The sequence below is a fragment of the Lynx canadensis genome, chromosome F1 (assembly GCF_007474595.2).
Source record: "Lynx canadensis isolate LIC74 chromosome F1, mLynCan4.pri.v2, whole genome shotgun sequence".
Taxonomy (NCBI): Eukaryota; Metazoa; Chordata; class Mammalia; order Carnivora; family Felidae; genus Lynx; species Lynx canadensis.
In genome coordinates, this window is record NC_044319.2 from 4,381,064 (window position 1) to 4,407,487 (window position 26,424).

The window sequence follows — 26,424 nt, forward strand, 5'->3', positions numbered from 1 at the left end:
ATAAGGCTGTCGGCAGAATTAAACGCCCATCAGGCCTTTGGAGCAGTTCCTGATGTACAGTAAGACAATGACTGTGAACTGTCATTATGCTCACGGCATGAAACGAGCCTCAGTCAGAGCTCATCCGTGCACCGCGCTAGCTACCTGGGATGTTGCTGGAAAATCAGAAGATAGGTATTGGAAACTATTCTCTTCTTCTCCCTATGACCCAGCAAGTCCACAAATTAGGAACCTCTGTCCCCTTGGAAAGATCGAGGAAAACGTTCCCACATTCCTCTTATCCGCTTCTTCCCACGGCAGGCAAGGGGTCTGGCTGGTGAGCCTGGTAAATGTGACCCTGGGCAGGAACAACCCCAACGCTGTCTGTCTGTCCGTCTCCCTCTCTGCAAGTCACGCGCTCCCTCCTGCACTTGAGTCACGTGGCTGCCCAGGTAAGTGACCGCCCTGCTGACCTGATTCTGCCCATTCGTGAGTCTGGGTGTCTGGCTCATGGAGGGACAGAAGCCCCCCCTGCCCTATGCTAAGATTCAGCACAGAGGGTCTAACTCCCAATCATACTCTTGTACGTATTTGCCAGCTGGTTCAGAATCTGGAGGGAAGAGAGTTTCGTTAGTAATCTCAGAAAGGAAGGAAACTTCTTGAAAAGCCAAGAGGGAAATGAAGTCATCTCCTAATTTCTACCCAGCCCTCCAACCACATGGCCTATTATCCTGCGGGGATGAACCACGGTTGACAAAGAAAAAGTAGACTGTGGCCTTGCTGCTTAGAGATGGCGACTGAGTCGGCGGCCTAGATCCCTGAGGCTCCGTGAGGGGGCCAAAAGTGGCCCCCTGGAGGACAAAAAGCAGGACACGCAGAATTTGCGTGCCTAACCAGAGGAGAAGGGACCCATGCCTGAACCCGGGGCTTGCGACCCCGATTCCCAGACAGTCTCATTTCTCCCTGAGTGATTTGTGTGGTTCTGGAACAACCTGGAGGTCATTAACCTCATTTACTGGCGGCTGCTGCCGAAACTCTTAAGAAGAGGGTATCAATCTCTGGAAATGTTCATAATTAAATATGAAGACACCACTGGCCAGGGACGTAGATGGAGCTAGGAGGAAGAACAAAAGAAAGAAGGCTGAAAATCTCATAAAGGGACAGGGGTGGGGGGGCGCGCCTCTGTGTCCCGGTGATTTTCTGAACTCACTTTCTCTGCATCCTAACAGTCGTTAAAATGTATAAAAATGAATATTTTTGAAGCGGCAATACTAAGAATTATCATTGCCATGGTTGCCTGGCAACCCGACACTTTGGTTATTTTATTTCTAAACAGGGAATGCTATAAACCAGTACCCGGAGTTTGTGCAAATAGTTCTAAATTGATGTTCTCCCTGTAAATCAGGAGGAGATAATACAGCATTAATGTACTTCTAAAGGTTGCTAAATATGCATGTGTCTCTTACACCTCACACATGCGCGTGCGCAAAGATTCTTACAGAGTTTCCGTTAAGTGCGATCTTCAGCAAATGTCGAGCATTGCTATATTCCTTTGCATTTTTTCCTGGAAAATATCTATTTAGTTGTATATTAAGCGTAAATAATATCCATTCGAACAAATTTTCGTCTCCTGGGTCACCAGGGGAAATAGTATTGTACTAATCTCAATCCACGGCCCCTTCCCCCTCCCAGACACCGAGTGGGTCTCCAGTTTGGGGCAAGTGGAGACCCTCTAAACGGCTACTCGGAGGAAATCTCTCTCAAAGCATCTCCGTCTGGGATGCATGTCCTGGAAAGGCCTTATGAATTTCAGCAAAGAGGTGTGGGCATTTTGGAAAAGCTGCCTCTGTGTACAAAACGTCATTTCTCCACAAGTCACTGACTGACTTGAATGTAAGCTTCCAAGGGCTGCTCATTGGCCTGAATGAACTGCTCAAACGCTGGCATGTTCTGAGTAATGACCTTGGTTCCTGACCTTACCGGGGCCTTTGAGGAAAAGTGCTCCCATTCCAGACCCTGATGGCGGGCTCCTTACTGCTTGTGTGGATTGGAGGCCCCTGCGGTCCTTGCAGTCGGAAGCTGATAACGCCTGCCTCAGGCTCCTCCCGCCTCTCCCAGCAGCTTTACCACAGAGAAGGGGGAGGCTTGGTGATGCCTGAGCCCTAGACGCGTCGGTGAGCGATGCGGTGAAACCAGGAGGAAGTCTTGGCCTGAACCACAGGCCAAACCCGTTGAAGAAAGGCATCGGGCATCACTAGAAGATGTTCCGTGACCTCTTGTATTGAATGGAAACCAAGAAATAAAAAACACCTCGTGTCTGGAAACACAGCACAAGCATCTTGTTGGCTAAGACACAAATAGACATTCGGCCTATTACATAATTACTTCTCCAAACGGGGTAACGATTGAGGATGAAGGTGGACGCTTCAGGGCTTGAAGCAGAGCTGTGTGGCGGGTAAGCTTCCTAAGGGTTTGTACCCCTCACAGGACCACATCTAAAAGGGACCAAAAATTCTATTTTGAGACACTGGGTGGTGGTCAGAATTCCCAAGTCTCGGAGCACCTGGGTGGCTCAGTAGGTTAAGCATCTGAATTCGGTTCAGGCTGTGATCTCACAGTTCACAAGTTCGAGCCCCGCATCGGGCTCTGTGCTGACAGCTCGGAGCCTAGAGCTGCTTCGGATTCTGTGTCTCCCTCTCTCTCTGCCCCTCCCCTGCTCACGCTCTGTCTCTCTCACTCTCAAAAATAAACAAACATTTAAAAAGAATTAAAAAAAAAAAGAATTTCCAAGTCTCTGGAAAGACTGGCCCTACAGATCAGCTGGGACATATAACGCTTTAGCCAAAGCCAAGTTCACACTGACAGATCCACAGATCTGTGTGGTCGCCCTTCTGGGGGCCAAATCCAGAGGCGTGTGTCTGTAATATTGGCTTTTGGCACGGGAATTCGTTTCAACGCCTCTGCCTATGTTTTCTCATCTACCAAATGGGAAGACCCCTATGACCTTGGTGCCTAAGACAGCTGTAACGAACATGGGGAGAAAGCTTGCAAATGCATCGTCAAAATGCTCAGACTACAACAGATTTCCTGAGACGAGAGTCCCCCAAAGTTAGGGAGTAATCTGTGCAGAACTGAATAGGGGTCTGGAGCTGCTGGCCTCTCCCTGCCTTCCCTGCATGCTTTTCTGAATGGCGTCACCACTTAGGGTTGATTTATAGCACTTGGGGTGGCCAGCAGGCCTGTGCCGTGTTAACGGCTGAGGCTGGGAACCCGCTGTGCGCCGTTCTGACATCTACAAAGGCAATATCATTTGCAAAGTCAAAACCATCCGGGGCACACCTAAGGTGCCCACGGGAGCGCCTGGGATGGGTAATGCATCCAAACTCACATTCCAGCTCGCTCACATGACAAATCATCTGATACAGGGATGACAACAAACGAGGACAGGCTATATCCCCACTGTGCACATTCCGGTTAATTTCCCAGAAGCAAACACAAGTAATGCAGGTTCCAAGCGTAGAGTTGTCTAGGGTGACAAACGACGAGGTACCGGGTTGCTGTGCGTGTGTTGCAGACGGGTGCCGAATGCGGAGTTTGGGTTTCTGCTTTTTGCTGTGAGCAAGAAAGAGAGAAAACCAGAAGGGCAGACAACCTCCCCTCCCTCCCTCTCTCGCAAAGATGAGGCTGACTGCAGAAAGGTGTTTAGTATGCTAACAAAATGCTGCAGAATGTGGCTTTAGAGCCTTGACTGAATTGATAAAGGAAATCTGGGCCCTCCCGCTGTGCTGAGCGCCCCATGCTGTGCGGAGCAAAGGCAGCTAATATATTACAGAGCCTGATGAGGCTGGGGGAGAGGACGGATGGGCGGCTTGGGCTCAGAACCAAGGTCCCTGAGCCCTAAAAAGTGACGCAGTCGGCCCCCCCCCCCCGACTGGCTGGGAGATCTGAGTAAATCTTTGCCTTCTTTTCCCGTACCTTGAAAAAGGATAGTTTCTGGTTGATGAATCGCCTTGCAAATGTGATTTGCAGATGCCATATACTGAACGTGTGCTGTGGCTGAGACAGAGACACTTTTACAGCAAGGGTCTTTTTAGGCTCTTACTCTAAGATGGCCCTGAAGGAGTAGGGGGATGGTAGGACTGGGTGGGACAAGTCACGGGCAGATGAGGGTTTTGGGAAGGATGGAGCTGGCCTGACGGCTCGGCCACCACGTTTCCCAGCACCCCATCTCCAGGAGGGTCCCCACGGTGGGACCACTCTAGGTCTCGAGCAGACACTGAATTTATGTTGAGTCTGTGCTTACTTCAGACGCCCAAACAACGTAATCATCACTCCCACACAGCTAGCATGGAAGGAAGAAAACGGGAACTGAAGCAGACACATGTCTGCAGGGAAGGGGGTGGAGGTTTCATACTCTGTCAGCCCTCCCAAGGGGGCAGGCGGCTGGTCATGGAGACTGCCCCGTGTTACCTTACGTTTAATTGAACAAGTGCCCTTGAGCGATTAATAAACACAATCCTTGATGTTTCCCTACATGTTTACAATAGAATTAACTTTAACCAACGGGAAGTTACTTTATCTGAAGTAGAAGTGATTTCCCTGCTTACACTCACTGATTCAACAAATATTTACTGAAATCCTAAAAGCATGTGACTCGACAGAAACGACGTGAGAGATACAGAAGTTAAATATGTAATCAGTGACCGCATAAGATGGTGTTTTGGATTTTACTTACATCATGATCTATTATCACCTTAATAGACATGTTTCCCTTTGTGTGGACAGGGAAGGCAACTGAGGCCAGTACCCACCCTTTCTTTCTCAGGTCTGCAACACTGATAGTACCAGTCCAGACCTTTCTTTTTACCCTTTTCTCTCCCTCCGTCCATCCCTTCCTTCCTGCCTTCTTTCTTTTTTTAAAAAATTCTTTTAAATGTTTATTTACTGTTAGAGACAGTGCAACTGGGGGAGGGGCAGAGCGAGGAGACGCAGAATCTGAAGCAGGCTCCAGGTGTCAGCACAGAGCGGGACGCGGGGCTCGAACCCACAGACCGCAAGATCATGACCTGAGCCAAAGCTGGACGCTTAACCGACTGAGCCACCCAGGTGCCCCATCTTTTTTTTTTTTTTAATATTTATTTATTTTTGAGAGAGAGAGACAGAGAATGAGTGGGAAGGGGCAGAGAGAGAGAGACCCAGAATCCAAAGCAGGCTCCAGGCTCTGAGATGTCAGCACAGAACCCGACGCGGGGCTCGAACTGGTGAACCGTGAGATCATGACCTGAGCCAAAGTTGGATGCTTAACTGACTGAGCCACCCAGGTGTCCCCACTCTTTCTTTTCTTGTCATTACAAGTCAAGTTTATTCAACTGTGGAAGTGACACCAAATGAAACTTTATAAACCTTCAACTTGAAATTTTTTTCTCAGGGAAAATGGTCCTCACAAGGGCCACTAAAACCATTTCTGGGTTTATCCCACCAGGTTTCCAAATTTCAGGAGTTGAGACAGATTGGATTATACCTGCTACTTAAACTCCTAAAGTCAGTCTACGAATGGTCCCCCAGGTGCAGAATTAAATCATGGTGCCGACATCACTTTAGGGCAGAGAAGAAGGAAGACACGAGGACTCATCCCGAATCTCACTCGTTGTCAAACAAATGGCCTGACTTACCTTTTTGCTCCCACACAACAGTGACTTACATTACGCATGATTTTACAGATTAAAAAAAAAAAATGATTCACATACATTTGCTTAATCCTCATGGCAACTCTGTAGGCGTTATTTCCATTAAGTAGATGAGGGTAGGCTCAACCAGATGATTGTCGTTAATTATTGGCCACAGCGTTCTCAATTTTACAAAAAAACTTTCACACGCATACCATTCTGAGGCTCGTATCCTTGTGACGCAGGTAAGAATTCATCTAGAACCATCAGTTTATGGTGAGTGAAGGTTCAGACGGCAGTGAGAGAAGCAGCTGGACCCTGGCGGGGGCCCGAACAGGCAGAGAGCGCCCACCACCATCGCCATGTTGTCCAAGGGCAAAGCTGAATTGGGTGACAGTGGTGACAGGTAGCTCCAGGGTTGGATCATATATGGGCACAGAGGACATGGCCAGTCTTTGGCTATTCCAGACATAGGAGAGGCTCTAATTTCCTCCTCGTGGAGCATAATGGGAAGAGGGAAAGGATCTTGGAAGTGGAGCCAACATTTGCATGGGAGGTGGGTGGCAATTCCCCAAGCTTTAGGAGCTCTCCTACGTAGGGCTACCAGATAAAAATACAGGCTTTGCATGCATTACTGGGGGGGGGGGGCACACTTACACTAAAAAATTATTTGTTTTTTATCTCAAATTCAAATTTTCCTGGGAATCCTGTATTGTTATTGGTTAGATATGATAGCCCTACTCCGAAGGGAAGGGTAGTTCAATCTTCTGCCCTTTGCTTTCATCACTATGAGGCATCTGTGTGATGGTGGCCACAATCTAGCCATGGCCATTGTGATCAGAGACCCCAACTCAGACAGTTCCCGATTATCTGACTTGATTGTCAGGATTAGAGTAATTTAAGTATTTTCACAGCTTCTGAATTTGGAAGATGACGTGATACGCACTTGTTAGCAAAGGCTGGTTTGGGCACTGAGCTGACAATGTGGTCCACCGAGACGGTCGGGCTGTAGTGTGCCTCTCCCGAGAGGTCACTGGACCAAGAGTCCCACACCCAGCCCTGGCACCATGCTGACCCCATTCCATTCATCCAGCAGAAGGTCACTTACTTGTAAGGGATGTGTTTGCTGCCGTTGACAAGAGCCAGGATGACGTTGCCCAGCGCAGACAGCGAGAGGCATAGCCCTGATCCTCCTTCCCGATTCTTGCTAAGAGCTTTCACACAGCTGCCGAGATCAATGAGGTGCAGGCGGCTGCGGCCTCCAGACACTGACACGAGACAAGAGAAGAGAAAAGTGGTTAGGTTCTGTCTGGCAAACACTCGTCTGGTAAGCGCCAGAGCTCTTTGGGAACTCAGAGGGAAAAAGAAAAGGAGAAGCAACAGGTCGATGTCCGCAACTTAGCAGGAAACCCCAACAAAATCCAGCTAGGTTGCAAATAGCGTGGTCCTCTTAAATTCTGCCCGCCACACATCGCTGACCTAAAACCTACTGACATTCCTCCTGTGACAAGTGAATAATTCCGGTAGGTTGCATTGGAGATTTCAGAGAAGGCGAACGTCCAGTAAGACGAGACAATAAGGTTTCACCTACATGTCCTCTGGATAGCAGAGCTCTGAAACTGACCGAATCGCATCTAAATAGCCCAGGAGTGATCACGTGCTTTGGTTGATCAGCATGAAGACCCTGACCTAAAGCTCAGCCAGGAATTGTGCTGATAATCCGGGGTTAAATCAGGAAGAAGTAACAACAAGGCACAGAGACAGGGAGAGACCCCAGTATTTCCTGAGTATCTGCCAAGTGCTGGGTGCTATACAAACATCGGTCTCATTCAGTTCCCACACCAAAACCATACGCTAAAGACTCTTGTCCTTTTTAAAATGTAGATGAGAAAGGGGCGCCTGGATGTCTCAGCCAGTTAAGCGTCTGACTCTTAATGTCGTCTCAGGTCATGATCTCACAGGTTCTTGAGTTCGAGCCCCGCATTGGGCTCTGTGCTATGTCAGTGCGGAGCTTGTAATTCTCTCTTCCTCTCTCTCTCCTCCTACCCCGCTCATGCTCGCTTGCCCTCTCTCTCTCTGAAAAGAAATAAGTAAGCTATAAATAAACATAATATATATTATATTATATTATATTATATTTTATTATATTATATTATATGTGTATATATATAAGTGAGAAAGCAGAAGTTCAGAGAAGTTAAGCAACTTGCTCATTGCTTCTGGCATAGGTGAAGTAACAGGGACCAGACTGATCGCCTTACATAAAAACAAACAAAATGTATAACACAACTGTTTGTAAGACACCAGACATCAGGCAGTAAAGGCCAGTGATCCCTGGGAGGAGGGAAACAAACAAGGGAGCACTACCTGTGTCCCAGCTTACTGCCTTGAGAGTGTTTCCAGGCTGTGCCCCAGGGACAGGGTACTCGGGCGGAATGTGGTAGACTACCTCCATCAAGGAGAAGGAGCGAGAGTCCAGGGAGACCAATGTGGCAACTGCTGGAAGCACAGAGTACTGGAGAGAAGGGAACTTGGGGTCTGCAGGGGTCCTCCCTCAAATACCGAACTGAGTACTGGTCAGCACAGGCATGTGAGGGAACCGCGTGGCTGGAGAGCTAACCACCTGAAAAGATTGGAGGGAATAGCACATGGCACTCACACGAGGCCAGGAATAGTGCCTGTTCCCAACAGCCAGACCGGAAGCCTCAAGAATCACAGGCCCCAGGTGGGGGACCCAGGAGAGTCTCACTTCACTAGTGGGGAACGCTTAGCCCCCGATAAGCAGTAACCAGGTCCCACGTACCAAATCTTAAAAGCAAGACCAGAAAGGGTCTACCTGTTTACAAATAACTACATCCCAAAACGATGCTTAAGGACATTTACAAAATGCAAAATGTCCAGAATCTATCAAAAATAAGCAGGCATGCAACGGAGCAAGAAAATGAGACTCATAATGAAGGAATAATTGAAACCAAGAAGAACCGACTGGTAGAGACATTAGAATTGACAGTGAAGGACATCAAAACAGTTATGGCAGGGTTTCAACTGTTTAAAAAGTTGAGTAGAGATGTGGGATATATTAAACAAGACATAAACTGCATCTGTGCGGAGTTGAAAACTACAATGTGTGAGCTGAAAAATACACTGAATTAAATGGCAGATGAGACATTACAGAAGGACTTATAGATTTGAAGATAAAGTAACTGAAACTCTCTGAAATGAAACAGAGAGAAAATTTAAAAATAAAAACAAAATCTTAGAAAAAAGAGCTGTAGGACAATTTTAAGTGTCCTAATAGGTATATCATTGGAGTCTCCAAAGGAGAAGACACAGAAGGGGGCACAGGTAAAATATTTTAAGAAATAATGGCCAAAACCTCCCCAAATTTGATGAAAACTATAAACCCACAGATCCAAGAAGCTCCATGAGCCCCAGTCACAAGACACATGAAGAAAACTATACTGAGGTGCATCATAATCAAACTGCTTAAAACCGGTGATAAGGAGAAAAACCTTAAAAAACAGTCAGGGGAGGAAAGCAGATTATATATAAAGGACCAAAGACAAGGACGATGGCAAATTTCTTGTTGGAAATCGTACAGGTGAGAAGACTGTGCAGCAACATTTCTAAAGTGCTGGAAACTGTCACCCTGAAATTATACGTCCAACGAAAGTCTCATCCCAAGATAAAAGGGACATGAAGGCTTTTCCGGGCTTAAAAAAGCTGAAAGAGGGGCAGCGCCTAAGTGGCTCAGTCAGTGGGGATCAGACTCTTGACTTTGGCTCAAGTCATGATCTCATGGTCGTGGGACCGAGCCCTGCGTCAGGGTCTGCACTGAGCATGGAGCCTGCCTGAGATCCTCTCTCCCTTCTCCTGTCCCTTCCTAGCTCATGCGTGCTCTCTCTCTCTCTCTCTCTCTCAAAAAAAAAAAAAAAATCACCAAAAGCAAACCCACAAAATGAAGAGCTGTGGAAATGAAACGATAACTTGACCAATAAATATACATTTTTCCCTATTTAAATCTCTCTGACAGGTAATTGACCTGCTAAAGCAAAAATAATGACAGTGTAATGAGTGGGTGAGAACATGTGCAAAATTTAAAAGTTTGGCAATAGCACAGAGTTTAGAAGTGAGGAAATACACAAGGGCCGTACTGTAGGGTTCTTATTACATACAGGAAGTGCTATAAGATCACGTGGAAGAAGACTGTAATGACTTAAAGGTGTATACTATAAACCCTAGGGCAATCAGGAAATAGTGAGTAATTATAGCTAATAAGCCAGAGGATACAAAGTAAAATTATTTTTTTTTTAACATTTATTTATTTTTGAGACAGAGAGAGACAGAGCATGAATGGGGGAGGGGCAGAGAGAGAGGGAGACACAGAATTGGAAGCAGGGTCCAGGCTCTGAGCCATCAGCCCAGAGTCCGACGCGGGGCTCGAACTCATGGACTGTGAGATCGTGACCTGAGCTGAAGTCGGACGCTTAACTGACTGAGCCTCCCAGGTGCCCCTACAAAGTAAAATTATTAAAAATACTCTGTAAGTCCAAAAAAGGCAGGTAAAAAAGTCAAGGAAAAAGAAGAACAGACAAGTTGAATAGAAAATCTATAGGAAAATGATAATCTGGATCAAACCACGTCAATAGTCACATTAAACGTAAACAGTCTGAATACTCCGATTTGAAAGGAAGAAAATGCCAGACTGGATAAATAAGCGAGCCCTAACTATATGCCGCCTATGAGAAACGCACTTCAAATATAAAGAAAAAATCCATTACAAGCGTTAAGTGGGAAAGGCTATACCACACAAACAGTGGCCGTAAGAGAGCTAAAGTGGTTCTATCGATGTTAAATGAAAGAAACTTAAGACGAAAAATGTGAAGACGAGCAAACAGGAACATTTCATGAAAAGGACGATTGAGCAAGAGGTTCTAACAATCAAAAATATTTATGCATTCAATAACAGAAGTTCAAATACATGAAGCAAAATCTGAGACAACTACAAGAATAAGCGAGCCCATAATTACAGGTGTAGGTTTCAAATAACTCTCTCTCAATAATCGATACAACAAGTAGACAGAAAACCAGTAAGGACAAGGAAAACTTGAACAACACTGCCAACCAGCTTGTTGTACTTGACATTTATAGAACACTCAGCCCAGCAATGGGAGAATGATATTCTTTTGAAATACATACAAAACGTCTCCTGAGATAGACCATATTCTGGTCCAGAAGCCAAGTCTAAATAAATGTTAAAGGATTCACGTCAAAGTATGTTCTCTGACACAATGGCATTAACTTAGAAGTCCATACAGAAAGATTATCTGGAAAATTCCCAAATATTTTGAACCTGCACGATAAAGCTCCAAATAACCCATGGTCAAAGAAAAACTCAAGATGGAAACTAGAAAGTGTTTTTAAGTGAATGAAAATGAAACACAACATATCCAGGTTTGTGAAATCCCTGAAGAAGGACAGAGGAGGAAACTTATAGCATTAAATGCCTAGATTAGAAGACAACAGAGGTCTCAAATCAACGATCTCAGCTTCCACCTTAAGAAATAAGAAAAAAAAAAGAGCAAATTAACTAATAAATAACAGAAAGGAAATAAGGAACATAAAAGCAGAAATCAATGGAATAGAAAAGGAAAAACAATAGAGAAAACCCATGAAGCCAAAAGTTGGTTCTTCAATAAATCTCTAAGAATGACTGATAGGAAAGGCAGAGAGAAGGCACAAACTACTAATGTCGAGAATGGGAGATGTGGCCTTGCTACAGTTTCTACAGATATCAAAAGGATAATAAGGAAACATCACATCAGTCAATTAGACAATTGAAGAACAGGCAAATATCTCGAATGATAGAAAGTAACGAAAGTACTTTCATTCAAGAAGTAAAAGATGACAGATCTGTGTCCATTAAAGAAACAGGATCTCGGGGCGCCTGGGTGGCGCAGTCGGTTAAGCGTCCGACTTCAGCCAGGTCACGATCTCGCGGTCCGGGAGTTCGAGCCCCGCGTCAGGCTCTGGGTTGATGGCTCAGAGCCTGGAGCCTGTTTCCGATTCTGTGTCTCCCTCTCTCTCTGCCCCTCCCCCGTTCATGCTCTGTCTCTCTCTGTCCCAAAAATAAATAAACGTTGAAAAAAAAATTAAAAAAAAAAAAGAAACAGGATCTCTGGTTAACAACCCTTCACAGGGAAAACTCCAGGCCAAATGGCTGCACTTGTGAATCCAACCAAACACTTAAGAAATGATAAAGTAGCAGAATGGAAAAGGCTATACCAATTCCACACAACGTCTTCCTGAAAATTAAACAGGAGAGAATATTCCCAACTTACTCTATGAGGCAGGGATTATCCTGATACCAAAACAGACAAAGAAATTACAAGGACAGAAAACTAACGACCAATATCCCTCCCGAACATGGACACAAAATTTCTGAACAAATTAGAGAACCACATTAAGAAATTGTATCTATAAACATATACAAAGGATTTTATACCATGAGTAAGTGGGATTTATCCCAGAAATGCAGGTTGGTTAACAAAAAAAAATTTAACCTATCAATATAATTCACCATATTAACAAACTAAAAAAAAACTATATGATTCACTCAGTAGATGCAGGAAAAATATTTCACAAAATTCAACATCCATTCCTGATAACAATTCTTAGCAAATTATAAATAGAAGGCAGTATCTTTAGTTTGATAAAGAGTTTCTGAACAAATCTACTGCTAACATCATACTTAATGGTAAAAGATCAAATGCCTTCTGAGACCAGGAACAAGACAAGAATGTCTATTGTCACCATTTCTTAAAATTTTCTTTAATGTTTATTTATATGAGGGGGGGAGGGGCAGAAAGAGGGGAGACACAGAATCCGAAGCAGGCTCCAGGCTCTGAGCTGTCAGCACAGAGACCGACGCGGGGCTCGGATTCACTAACCGTGAGATCATGACCCGAGCCTGAGTCGGATGCTTAACCAACTGAGCCCCCCCAGGTGCCCCTCCATTCTCACCATTTCTATTCAATGTCGTGCTGGGAGTTGTAGCCAGTAACGTCAAGAAAACAGAGAAAGGGTCCAGATTGGAAAGCAAGAAGTCAAATTGTCTTTATTTGCAGATTACATGATCATCTGTGTAGAAAGTCTAACGGGATCCACAAAAAAGCAACTCGAACTGATAGAGTTTAGCCAAGTTGCAGGATACAAGATCAACAGACAAAAATCAACTTTGTTTCTAGATAGTCTACTAGAGACTAAAACTGTAAAATCCCACTCACGATGGGATAAAAGTATGAAATACTTATGCATAAAATGGACAAAGGGAAGATCTGTACGCTGAAAACCACAGGACATTGCTGAGAGTAATGAATGAAGACCTAATAAGCTGTGTTCATGAATCGGAAGACTCAGTATTGTTAAGAAGTTATTCTCTAGAAATGGATCTATAGATTCAGTGTGATCCCAATCAAAATCCCAACAGGCGTTTTTGGTACAAGGTGATTCTACAGAGTCAATTTAGGAGCTGACTCTAAAATGTATATGGAGAGGCAAAGGACCTAGAATAGCCAAACAACTTTTTTTTAATGTCTATTTGTTTCTGAGAGAGATAAAGAGACAGAGTGTGAACAGGGGAGGGGAAGAGAGAGAGGGAGACACAGAATCGGAAGCAGACTCCAGGCTCCGAGCTGTCAGCACAGAGCCTGACACGGGGCTCAAATTCACAAGCGGTGAGATCATGACCTGAGCCAAAGTTGGGCACTTAACCGACTGAGCCACCCAGGCGCCCCTGGCCAAAACAACTTTTAAGAATAAATACAAAATTGGAAGGCTAATAGTGCAGTATCTGATTTCAAGACTTATTATAAAGCCACCATAAATCAAGACACTGTGGTATTGGTATAAAGATAGATGAACAGATCAATGGAACAGTACGTAGAGAGTCCCAAAACAGATCCACACAAATATGGACAAATAATTTCTAACAAAGGTAATTTAGTAGGGAAAAAGCAGTTTTTATAACAAATGGTACTGGAAATTTATACACACACACACACACACACACACACACACACATATTGCACCACATTAACAAACTAAAAAAAAAAAAAAAAACCCTACATGATTCACTCAGTAGATGCAGGAAAAACGTTTAACAAAATTCAACATCCATCCCTGATAACAGTTCTGAGCAAATTATAAATAGAAGGCAGTATCTTTAGTTTGATAAAGAGTTTCTGAGCTAGAACTGATACATGAATTCAGCAAAGTTGCAGGATACAAAATCAATGTACAGAAATCAGTTGCATTCTTATACACTAACAATGAAGCAACAGAAAGACAAATAAAGAAACTGATCCCATTCACAATTGCACCAAGAAGCATAAAATACCTAGGAATAAATCTAACCAAAGATGTAAAGGATCTGTATGCTGAAAACTATAGAAAGCTTATGAAGGTAATTGAAGAAGATTTAAAGAAATGGAAAGACATTCCCTGCTCATGGATTGGAAAAATAAATATTGTCAAAATGTCAATACTACCCAAAGCTATCTACACATTCAATGCAATCCCAATCCAAATTGCACCAGCATTCTTCTCAAAACTAGAACAAGCAATCCTAAAATTCATATGGAATCACAAAAGGCCCCGAATAGCCAAAGGAATTTTGAAGAAGAAGACCAAAGCAGGAGGCATCACAATCCCAGACTTTAGCCTCTACTACAAAGCTGTCATCATCAAGACAGCATGGTATTGGCACAAAAACAGACACACAGACCAATGGAATAGAATAGAAACCCCAGAACTAGACCCACAAACGTATGGCCAACTCATCTTTGACAAAGCAGGAAAGAACATCCAATGGAAAAAAGACAGCCTCTTTAACCAATGGTGCTGGGAGAACTGGACAGCAACATGCAGAAGGTTGAAACTAGACCACTTTCTCACACCATTTACAAAAATAAACTCAAAATGGATAAAGGACCTAAATGTGAGACAGGAAACCATCAAAACCTTAGAGGAGAAAGCAGGAAAAGACCTCTCTGACCTCAGCCGTAGCAATCTCTTACGCGACACATCCCCAAAGGCAAGGGAATTAAAAGCAAAAGTGAATTACTGGGACCTTATGAAGATAAAAAGCTTCTGCACAGCAAAGGAAACAACCAACAAAACTAAAAGGCAACCAACGGAATGGGAAAAGATATTTGCAAATGACATATCGGACAAAGGGCTAGTATCTAAAATCTATAAAGAGCTCACCAAACTCCACACCCGAAAAACAAATAACCCAGTGAAGAAATGGGCAGAAAACATGAATAGACACTTCTCTAAAGAAGACATCCAGATGGCCAACAGGCACATGAAAAGATGTTCAGCGTCGCTCCTTATCAGGGAAATACAAATCAAAACCACACTCAGGTACCACCTCACGCCAGTCAGAGTGGCCAAAATGAACAAATCAGGAGACTATAGATGCTGGAGAGGATGTGGAGAAACGGGAACCCTCTTGCACTGTTGGTGGGAATGCAAATTGGTGCAGCCGCTCTGGAAAGCAGTGTGGAGGTTCCTCAGAAAATTAAAAATAGACCTACCCTATGACCCAGCAATAGCACTGCTAGGAATTTACCCAAGGGATACAGGAGTACTGATGCATAGGGGCACTTGTACCCCAATGTTCATAGCAGCACTCTCAACAATAGCCAAATTATGGAAAGAGCCTAAATGTCCATCAACTGATGAATGGATAAAGAAATTGTGGTTTATATACACAATGGAGTACTACGTGGCAATGAGAAAGAATGAAATATGGCCCTTTGTAGCAAGGTGGATGGAACTGGAGAGTGTAATGCTAAGTGAAATAAGCCATACAGAGAAAGACAGATACCATATGGTTTCACTCTTATGTGGATCCTGAGAAACTTAACAGGAACCCATGGGGGAGGGGAAGGAAAAAAAAAAAAAAGAGGTTAGAGTGGGAGAGAGCCAAAGCATAAGAGACTGTTAAAAACTGAGAACAAACTGAGGGTTGATGGGGGGTGGGAGGGAGGGGAGGGTGGGTGATGGGTATTGAGGAGGGCACCTTTTGGGATGAGCACTGGGTGTTGTATGGAAACCAATTTGTCAATAAATTTCATATATATATATATATATATATAAAAAAAAGAGTTTCTGAGCAAATCTGCTAACATCATACTTAATGGTAAAAGATCAAATGTCTTCTAAGATCAGGAACAAGATAAGAATGTCCACTCTATTTCTTGTTTTAATGTTTGAGGGAGACATATATATATATATATATATATATATATATATACACACACACACACACATATATTTATTTATATTTATATTTATATTTATATTTATATTTATATTTATATTTATATTTATATATGCATGTCTTTTACCGGTATGATGTTAGCAGGTTTTTCAGAAACATTTTTATCAAAATGAAGATACTGCCTTCTATGAGTATGTACATACACACACACACGCACATATTTGCAAAAAAACCCTTTAATCCATACATTGCACAATTTTATTAAAAAAAATGAATCTAAGGCCTAAACACAAAATGTAAAATTATAAAACTTCTAGAAGAAAGCATAATATGAAACCTTCCTGGTCTTGGGTTAGGCAAAGATTTCTTCTTAGATACGATACCAAAAACATGATTTATAAGAGAACACACAGAGAAGCTGGACCTTCATTCACCAAAACTGACTATTTCTGCTCTTCCAAATACATGGTCAAGAGAATGAAAAAGTAAGCCACAGACTGGTAGAAAATATTTGAAAAACGTGTATCTGAGAAAGGCCTTGTATCCAGATCATATTAAACACTCTCAAAACTTAATTATAAGACAAAAACGATTTCAAAGCGGGCACAAGACATTTCATCAAAGAACATGTACGAGTGCCAAATGGGCCCATGAAAAGATGCCAAGCACCGCTGGTCATTAGCGAAATGCAGACTAAGAAAGGTGAGATACTACTGTATGCCTATTATATAAATAGGCTAAAATTAAAAAGACTGACCACCCTAAGGGTGGGTGAGGATCTGGAGGAGTTGGTGGGGATATAAAATGGTACAATCACTTCGGGAAACACTTCGGCAGCTCCTTAAAAAAAGGATACGTACATCTACCATATGGTCCAGCCATTCCGCTCTAGGGATTTCCCTACAAGAAAAGGACACATGTGTCCATACCAAGATCTGCACAAGAGTGTCCCCAGTACTTTGATTTGTAGTAGCCCCAAACGTGAACCAGCACTCATGGCCATCAGCAGGGGACTATGTGGACAATGGACTGCTACTTAGGAAAAAGAATAAAGGCACTACTCATACATGTGACAAAGTGACCGAGTTTCAAAACAATTACGCTACATGAAAGACGCCGCTCAAGAGAGTGCAGACTGTGAGATAGGATTTCATGGGTATAAAACTCTAGGAAATGCAGGGCAAAGGGTAAGAGCTGAAGTCGCTCTGTGGTTGCCTGAGCGTGGGGAGGCGGAAGGAGAGACGCTGGACGGGGTGATTGCAAAGGGTCCCAAGGAACCTCTTGAGGGTGAGGGATATGTTCATTGTCTTGACTGTACTGCTGGTTTCCTGGGTATATACATATGACACAGCTGACCAAGTGTGTGCCCGTTCCTATATTTCAAGCATATCTCATTAAAGCTGTTTCGTTATGTTTTGAAAAAGGAAACGTGCCGCGATCGTACGGTCAGCGGCACAGCTAGGACTCACACCTTCAAGACCTGGGCCCTTCATCCTGCATCGTGCTGGCCTCAGCCAGCTCCCGAGACAGTAGAAGTGACGGGCTCCCTTTTTGCCCCGGCCCCCTCTCCCTCGGCACATCACCCCAGCTTCTGGATCATCTCCTTTTCCTCCCCTCGCTCCCCAGGCAGCAGCAGACTCTGGTGCCTCAGGCCACCTTGCAGGGTGGGTCCTGGTGGACATGTGACGGGCATGTGGCCCGTCTCTGGGGGGCCACACATCTGTAGGCAGAGCCTACGTGAGTGCAGATCAGGAGGGCGAGCTGCTGATCATGCTTTAGGCTGAAAACATTGAAGGAACCACGGTCCTAACCCCAACCTGCCCTCTACCGTGCCTCACCCTCAATTTCCACATCTCGGACTCAGAGAAGCAGGTGATGAGTGTTTACACAAAGCGCAGCATTTCAGTTCAGCCACGTCAGTGACTTGGGCAGGTCTGTGGCCAAGAATGTTCACACAAAGGACACTCCATTTTCCTTACCTTCCACTGTCCCCAGTAAAAACTCTGGCAAGGGAAGATGTACTATGTACTGTATTCATGCAAGATTGGGTCACGGCAGCACAGGAGGAAAACAGTTATTTTTAAAGCAAACTATCATCTGTTTTGCAACCTAATTATATAGACTGGAGCAGCTCAGATGGTCCACGTGTGCCATAGATTAAAGGGCAAAGACGGACCAGTTTGGACTCTCAGACTCTAATAGTCCATTTGATGTAATGGAATAAAATGCATAATGTGCATGTAGTAAAATAGAGCACAGAGAACAAAAGGCACAGTTTAGACCGTGCTGAAGAAGAACCTTATAAAATACCTATAATTACACCTGCATGACTCAAAATGGAAGTCACATTCAGACAATGTCCGCTACACCCACTCAAATTCCAGGGGCCACGGAATTGTGGATTCCACACATGGTGCTGAATCTGGAAGGGTACGAGGTGAGCGGGCCCAGGCCATCTGCTATTGGCAAGCATGTACGTGACTACAGATGGCTGGCGAGAAAGCAGTTCTGTATCAATGAACGCTACCAGCAGGTAAGGAGCAGGTTCCTCATCGACTCGTCACATTTCTGCGGTCACAGCTGCAGGGGGGAAGGGACCATAACTCAGTCTGCCTTGAGTCACCTTTCATTCACACTCTCCTGTGTATGGGTTAAGTCTAGAGCTTGGCCAAACCAACATACCCACGTGCCTTAGTCTCCGCACAGGAAGCATTGCTAATTTCACCCCACTTCTGGGCCACTCTCCTAACTCACGTTCATCGAGCGACTCTCCTACTACCACTGAATTCCTACGACAATCCCGTAATGCAAGAGTTGGCTCGGGTTTGTAGATGAGGGAAACGGGGTTCACAGATGTTGAATAAATTGCCCACCATCTCCTAGAAAATTAATGCTGAATCTAAGAGGAAAATCCAGAGCTAACTGTAAAGTATGTAGATGCTCTCTGAACTCATTTGTCTTTAACTCAGGGGTTCCCAAACTTTGCTGCATGTCAGAATCGCCTTGGAAAATCACTGAGGAGTCACCTAAAAAGATACGGATGCCTGGGCTCCCACTCGGGAGGCTTCCTAACTTCACTGGCCTGGAGTGTGCCCCAGACACTGGGATTCACTGCAAAGTTCCCCAGGTGACTCTCAGGTGCAGTGAAGTTTGGGAAGGGCTGCCTGGCCTCCCGGCCATCACCTATGAGGCACATCGCCTGATGCCCTTGGCACATGGGATGTGCGTGGCCAGTGCGGGCTGTTTTCTTGTCGGTCTGTGCTCCCTGAAAATGAGCTGTATACTTAACAGGCCAGCTGGGCTCCCTCCCGGACCTAATTATGCCACTTGTTACTGTAGATAAAAATGTAATCCTATCTTATGCAAACCAATAAAATATGACTGTGTAAAGGGAACTAATGTTTCTTTAAAAACTGAACTCAATGCTTTGGGAAGATGTAATAAAAATGAGGTTTTTTTCTAAAGAGATGCCGAATTAGGTGGAAATGAGAAATTACAGAGTGGGGAAAAACTTAAGAATCTAGAAAAGGTCTAATACCAGCAGGCTGCACAAGTGTATTTTAAGTTCTTGGATCAGTTAGAAGAAACTTAACGTAAAAACCAGACCATTAACATGGGCATGCTTTATGAAAGCCAGGACTTTGGCTGAAAATTCATCTCAAAGAGAAAGCCATGGCCCTGTATCAGAACATCAATGAATAAATACACATGTGTACGTTTTAAGTGGAAATAAAAGGTTCATAGGAGGTGTTTTTTTGGAGATTGTTACATGCAAAAAAAAAAAAAAAAAAAAGGTTCATGACGAGAATGTGTCATTTGACAGGTTTCTCCTTTTTGACTTTCTCAACGGACCATCTCCGGCCTGTGCTGCATGAGCGGACTTCTCTGAACTCACGCCATCTGCTTATGTGAAAGATAACTGGATGGTCCTTCTCTTCCAGAAAGATAGCTAAGCTAGGTAACAGAGACATGCATTGATTTTTCAAAAATACAGCACACGCTCCATTTGATTTAAATACATAATGGACAGACCGCTGATAGACCCAGCTTTTTCGGGGACAGCTCTTGATCATCAGGGCCTTAGGGTCTCCTTCCCAACATAGGAATTCCCACGGGGGTTCTCAGCCTCCCCCCCGCCCCTCACATCAGCTTGGCAAAGCAGGGGAAGGCTCCAGGACACATGAGGAATCAGCCCCATAAGCGTTCCAAAAACCCTTTCAAACGGGAATATTTGGGGCACCTGGGTGGCTCAGTGGGTTAAGCCTCCGACTCTTGGTTTGAGCTCAGGTCACGAGGTCACAGTTTGTGAGTTGGAGCCCTACGCTGACAGCGCGGATGCTGCTTGGGATTCTCTTTCTCCTCTCTCTCTGTCCCTCCCCTGTTTGCGTGCTCTCTCTCAAAATAAATTAATTAATAGAAATGAGACAGGGAAATATTTAAGCTTAACCTAATGCTATGTGGAAAACAGGAATACATCAGCGTAGAATTTTCTATTGTGACTGGACACATCTAGAACATTTTCGTCCCCTTACTTACACGTGCATATGTGTGTACATGCATGTGCATATACAATCCATACACGTAAGATTCCGGTGCATGTATGTGCATGGCGTGTCTAGTTCCTGCCGCAGAGACCTCTCTGAATGCGGCGTCTGAGCCTCTGATGGCCAGTTAACAGCCTCACGCTCTCCTCTTTGCTTCCCTGCAGGGTAACTAATTAATAAACTTCCCTTTAATTGAGTTCTGGCTGCCAGGTCCACAGGGATTATTACTTATCTACGATAAGTAAACAAAACCTTCCATTTTTAAACACCACTTCAAATCTCTCATTATATTTTAAACAGATACAAATTCGCACAAGTCAAGTGAGCCACGGGCTGGAAGCTGTGCGCATTCGGGCGCGGATTCCTCTGCTCCCAGGAAGCTGGTGTCGTGGCAGGTAGGTGGCAGTCCGTGGACCGTCTCCCCTTCTCACCTACAGATACATTAAAAAGCCCCCCCCCCCCAGGAAGTCCGCGGAGCCATTAATGGCACTTGCCTTTTCCTCTACCCTGGATGTATTATTTAAGAGCAATGTGCCTTCACGATGTATAAATACGAAGGCGAAGGGAATGTTAAATATTCTGCAAGTGCCCAGGACGCGCTGAGCGCTGGAGCATCGGTGGGTCGAGGGAACGTCCCAGCCCACGCTCCTGTGACGCTGCACTTTTAAGTTCTTACGGTTGAAGCAACTTAACTAACGGTTTATTTTCAAGATCCTTTCCCCCTTTCGGGTTCCCAATTAAGGGCAGAACCCCGCGCGCGCGCGCACACACACACACACACACACACACACACACACACACACAAAAGTGAAAAACCGGAAACCGCCCTTTTCAGCGTGGTTTCGAAACCCAGAAGGAGGAGACCACCCCACCTCCCGAGACCTTCCGCGCAGCGCCATTTGGAAGCAACTTGGCTGAAAATTCGGATCTTTTGTGAGTCACTCTCTGCCGACGGTGCAAGAATCCGCTGCGGGCTCTGATTATTTCCGTTATTATTGACTTAAAAGAATAAAACAGCTTAAAAAAAATAAAGCTTTAAAAAAAGAAAGCTTAAAAAACAAAACATTTCTCAGACTCCCACGTTCGTGCTGCTTCGACACAATCCAGGAAAAACAGTGAGGGCAGGATTTAAAAGCCAGCCCCCCCAGACTGTTAGGGGGATAAACTTCTGTTATGAATTTTAAAGGTCTGGATCTTCTCATCCCTCTCCTAATCCCTTGTTTCCTTCTTTGAGAAATTTTTCTAAACGGAAGTGCTGGCCATGTCACGAGCCCTTCGCTGAGAATCAGTCCCCACCCCCACCCCCTTATGGCTGGTTTCAGGACAGACTGGGGCTGCTGCTGGTCTGTCTCCAGGGGCACCCAGTGCCCAGCACGTGGGGCCAGTGTCTCCAGACTCCCAGGCAGGAGCCAGCACAGCGAGCAGCCGGGGCTGACAGTCAGAGCCTTGCTGCCTCGTGGAACCACAACCCCAGGACGGGGTGGATGGTGAGATCTCAGGCCAGGGGGCAGGAGGAGGGGCAGGGGCAAGTCTCCAGGCTCAGCTGAAACTAAAGGCAAGGGCAGCCAGAAATATAAGCAAACGAGTGATACGGCACCACGGATGAATCTCAGATGCGTTCTGCTAAATCAAAGATGCCAGACACAAAAAGCCACATGGGGATCACGTGATTCCATTTATGTGCTGTTCTGGGTAAAGGCAACACTAAAAGGAGAAACACGGATCAGTGGTTGTCAGGGGCGAGAGGTGGGGGGAGGGACTGTCCAGAAAGGGCAAAGAGAGAGCTTTCTGTGCTGGTGGCTTTGTTCTGTCTCTGACGGTCGTGTGCTTACGCAACCGTACTGATTTGCCAAAACGCCTCTAACAACACACAAGAGGGGCAAGTTTTACCGGGTGTAAATCAGACTTCTTTAAACCTGAAGTAAAATAACAGCTGGGGGCGCCCGGGCGGCTCAGTCGGTTGAGCGTCCGACTCTTGGTTTGGGCTCAGGTCATGATCTCACAGTTCGTGGGACTGAGCCCCGCATCGGGCTCTGTGCTGACAGCAGGGAGCCTCCCTGGGATTCTCTCTCTCCCTCTCTCTCTGCCCCTTCCCCCCTCACGTGCGCACACACACATCCTCTATCTGTCTCAAAATAAGTAAATAAACGCTAAAAAAATTAACAACAATTAAGGAGGAACAGCCATGGCAGAAGACTGAGCCAGCAGAAGCGTGGAGATTAGGGAAGGATAGAGCTTCCACTGGGGGCGGGGAGAGAAGTCCTCAAGACCCAGCTCCAGGCTACTGGTTTCCATGTCTTGGGCAAGAAGACTTGTGGAGGACTCGGGAAGCCCTTCCACGGATCCCAGTTGGATGCCTTAACTCCAGGCTCCACCGAGAATCAGGTTTGTTGATGGTCTCTGTGTTAGTCGATTAGCTTCACAGTTTCCACGCACTGGGGTTCATCTCCTACTCGGGGCTCTTGTTTGTTTTCCGGGCACCCAGGTCCTTGGGGCAATCGTTCAGAGGGCACAGGGGGACCAGCTGCCCGCACTTCGAAAGCCCTCAGACGTGGCCATGGAGAGGCTTTGAAGCTGCTGCTCGGCCAGCCTAGCGGCTCACATTGCCTTGCAAAGTGCAGTGAGGTCCACGGACCCGGGGCCCACGGTCCAAGAGCCCATCTGAGATACTCCCCAGTGTGTGGAGCGTGCACGACCTGGCAGGCAAAGGGGAGAACGTGGCACCGAGATCAGTGCTGGCTTCGAATACGTAGCCCAGAGGGGACTGGGCTCCCGGCAGTGACGCTCCCCACAGGGCAGGGCCTGGGCCCCAGGCTTAGAAGAGCGTCACTGACCGGCATCACCCAAGGGACGGAGGCAGCCAGAATCTGGTTCGTTCTAAAAAAGTCTGGTTTCTAGATTATTTTAAAAGCACGCCTTTGTTTCTTCCAGCTCCACAGAGGGGACTCAAGCTTATGATTAATAACATATCATCAGGGTGCCTGGCGCATAAATATCGGGCTTTCACGAAAAGCACCTGTACGGGTTGCGAACAAAAAGATAGTACTAAACGGCTGTTTTTCCGCTTCAAGTCCTCGCTCACCTTCCCCTGGCAGTAGTTACATTTGTAAACGACCTTCGCCCCCGGACAGCTCAAAAGTGAACCGCAGTCCAGACTCGGCGTTTGTCTGGAGCTCCAGGTGAGCAAACCCCGTACCGTGGAATCGTACCCCGCTTAAGAAAAAAGGGTCAGGGGGCGCCCGGCTGGCTCAGTTGGCAGAGCACGCGGCTCTCAGTCTCAGGGGTGTGCGTCCGAGCCCCACGTTGGGCGCGTCGCCCACTTTAGAAACAAAAAGGGTCACGGTGGCCCTCGACGGCGGGTCTCTTGCTGGGTGGAGATGGGGCCACTTACTTCCTCCTTTCCCGCTCTTCTCCATGCGGTACTGGTAGATGTGCAGCGTGAAGAGCATGTGCGAGTTGCGGTGGCCTTCTTCGTCACAGTCCTGCTGGCTGCCGCGGCGGGAGGCGATGGCAGCGTCCAGGAAGAAGGCGGCCTTCTCCGCCGTGGGTGCCCGCAGCTCACTCTGGTTCTGCAGCTGGAAGACACAAGCCGAGAGCTGAGGCCCCAGCCGGAGGAGGGCCGGCGTGCCGCCCACACCTGGCTCTCTGTTCTGCGGAAAAGCCGCGTGCCTCTCGAAGGCCGAGGGTCCTTCCGGAACAACGGCCTGTACTCACCTGCAATTCCCAACCAATCCATTTCGGGAAGTCCATAATGAGCCCACGTATGGCACGGAAGGTAGGTTCACAATTTAAGTAATAGCAGGCGTGAATAGCAAATGGTTGTATCCGACTGAACGGCAGGGAGCAGGGGGCCCAGCCTGATCTCTGCAGAGGATAGTAAACCCCCCCCCCCCCGCCCCGCCCCCGCCTCAGCTACCCACCCACCTAAGAACACACGAGGGACTAAGATTAGAACGTTTGGGGGCCCCTGGGTGGCTCAGTCAGTTAAGCGTCCAACTTCGGCTCAGGTCATGATCTCACGGTTTGCGGGTTTGAGCCCCGCGTCGGGCTCTGTGATGACAGCTCAGAGCCTGGAAAGCCTGCGTCGGATTCTGTGTCTCCTCTCTCCCTCTGCCCTTCACCCCCTCACACTCGGTCTCTCAAAAATAAGAAAATACACACTAAAAAAATTTCTTTAAAAGAAGATGCATGAAAACACCCAACATACTTGACTGTCTCATCTCTACTGTTTAATTTATCTTTAATCCCTAAATTCATGCTCATGGTACTTATTAACTAAGAAAGCATCATGGGCCACGTGTCCTAATCCTATGAGATCCCTTGGAAATCAGAGTAAACCTTAATGAGAACGATAGTATCAGAATTTGACTAGCACCCCTTTTTGGGCGGGGGGGGGGGGGAGAAAAGGAAACATCTCGTTTATTCAAAGAAATGGTTTGCGGTATGTGCCTTGGGGTCGGTACACATTCTGACACTTTCCTATCCCGACTCTGACTGCACTTGTGATTCTGAACTCTGAGGGCTGATCTTGGCACCCGGGACCTTCAAAATCCCCGAACTTCAAAGAGAGACTCTGGGGTGTTTGAGGTCACCGTTTGAATGATTACGGCGGAAAAAAAAGGTAAAGGGTTTTTTGAGATTTTTCGACACGAAGAGTTAAAATGAAGAGGCTGTGGATCTCTTCTTAGCCCTCAGTTAACCGGGTCCTTCACCCAAGTGGGGGCTTCACGGGCAGAGTTATTACAAAAGGGAACGGGGGCCACAGCGTATTTGAGCATCTCTCAATTCTTGGAGAGACAACAGCAGGCCAAGTGACACTGATTTCTGTCACAGGTGCTGTGATGCTTCAGAAGAGTGGTTCTCAAAGTGAAGTGTGGTCCCTGGACCAGTAGCATCGGCGTCACTTGGGAACTTGCTAGAAATGCATGTTTTGGGGATGTGTCCCAGGCCTACTGAATCGGAAATTCTAGAGGGGGAGCCCAGCACCCTGTGTTCACAAGTCCTCCAGGTGACTGAGAAAGACTACAGTTTGAGGACCACTGGATTAGGCTTTGAATGACCAAGTGGTTTGGATTCTGATTAGATTCCACATCCAAGTGGTATCTGATGCCTCTATTAAAACTACTAACTGTAGGGGCGCCTGGGTGGCGCAGTCGGTTGGGCGTCCGACTGCAGCCAGGTCACGATCTCGCGGTCCGGGAGTTCGAGCCCCGCGTCGGGCCCTGGGCTGACGGCTCGGCGCCTGGAGCCTGTTTCCGATTCTGTGTCTCCCTCTCTCTCTGCCCCTCCCCCGTTCACGCTCTGTCTCTCTCTGTCCCAAAAATAAATAAACGTTGAAAAAAAAAATTAAAAAAAATAAAATAAAATCCACTTCCTGGGGCGCCTGGGTGGCTCAGTCGGTTAAGCGTCCGACTTCAGCCAGGTCACGATCTCGCGGTCCGGGAGTTCGAGCCCCGCGTCGGGCTCTGGGCTGACGGCTCGGAGCCTGGAGCCTGTTTCCGATTCTGTGTCTCCCTCTCTCTCTGCCCCTCCCCCGTTCATGCTCTGTCTCTGTCTCAAAAATAAATAAGTGTAAAAAAAAAATTTTAAAAACTACCAACGGCCAATCGTAGTCAGACGTGGTACCCACCCTCAGTGGGAGAACTAACTGGGCAGTCACAGATGACCAAGGAGAGCCATCTAAGAGGGCTTCCTGGAAGAAGTGACATCTGAAGGATAGGGACTTTGCCCGATGAAGAGCCAGAGGGGAGGATGTGCAGAGGGGAGAGGGACGATGGCTGGTGTCTGAGTGCCCTCCAACTGAAAGTGTGCTCAATCACTGGGAAGCTCGTTACCAGTTCACAAGCAGGGGCCCCATCCCAGACGGATTCAACCAGAACCTGCATTTTCACAAGATCCCCTGTGATTCATATGCACAGTGAAGTTTGAGGGGCGCTGCCTTTTTTAA

At 46.2% G+C, this 26,424-nt stretch overlaps 1 protein-coding gene across 1 annotated transcript in view; it reads right to left on the reverse strand.

The window, feature by feature from the left end:
* Positions 1-26,424, reverse strand: part of KIF26B (kinesin family member 26B) — a 457,099-nt gene that overhangs the window by 60,099 nt on the left and 370,576 nt on the right. The window contains 2 exon segments of the mRNA XM_032591791.1: positions 6,754-6,913; positions 23,869-24,052. Coding sequence (XP_032447682.1) covers positions 6,754-6,913; positions 23,869-24,052 — 344 coding nt within the window.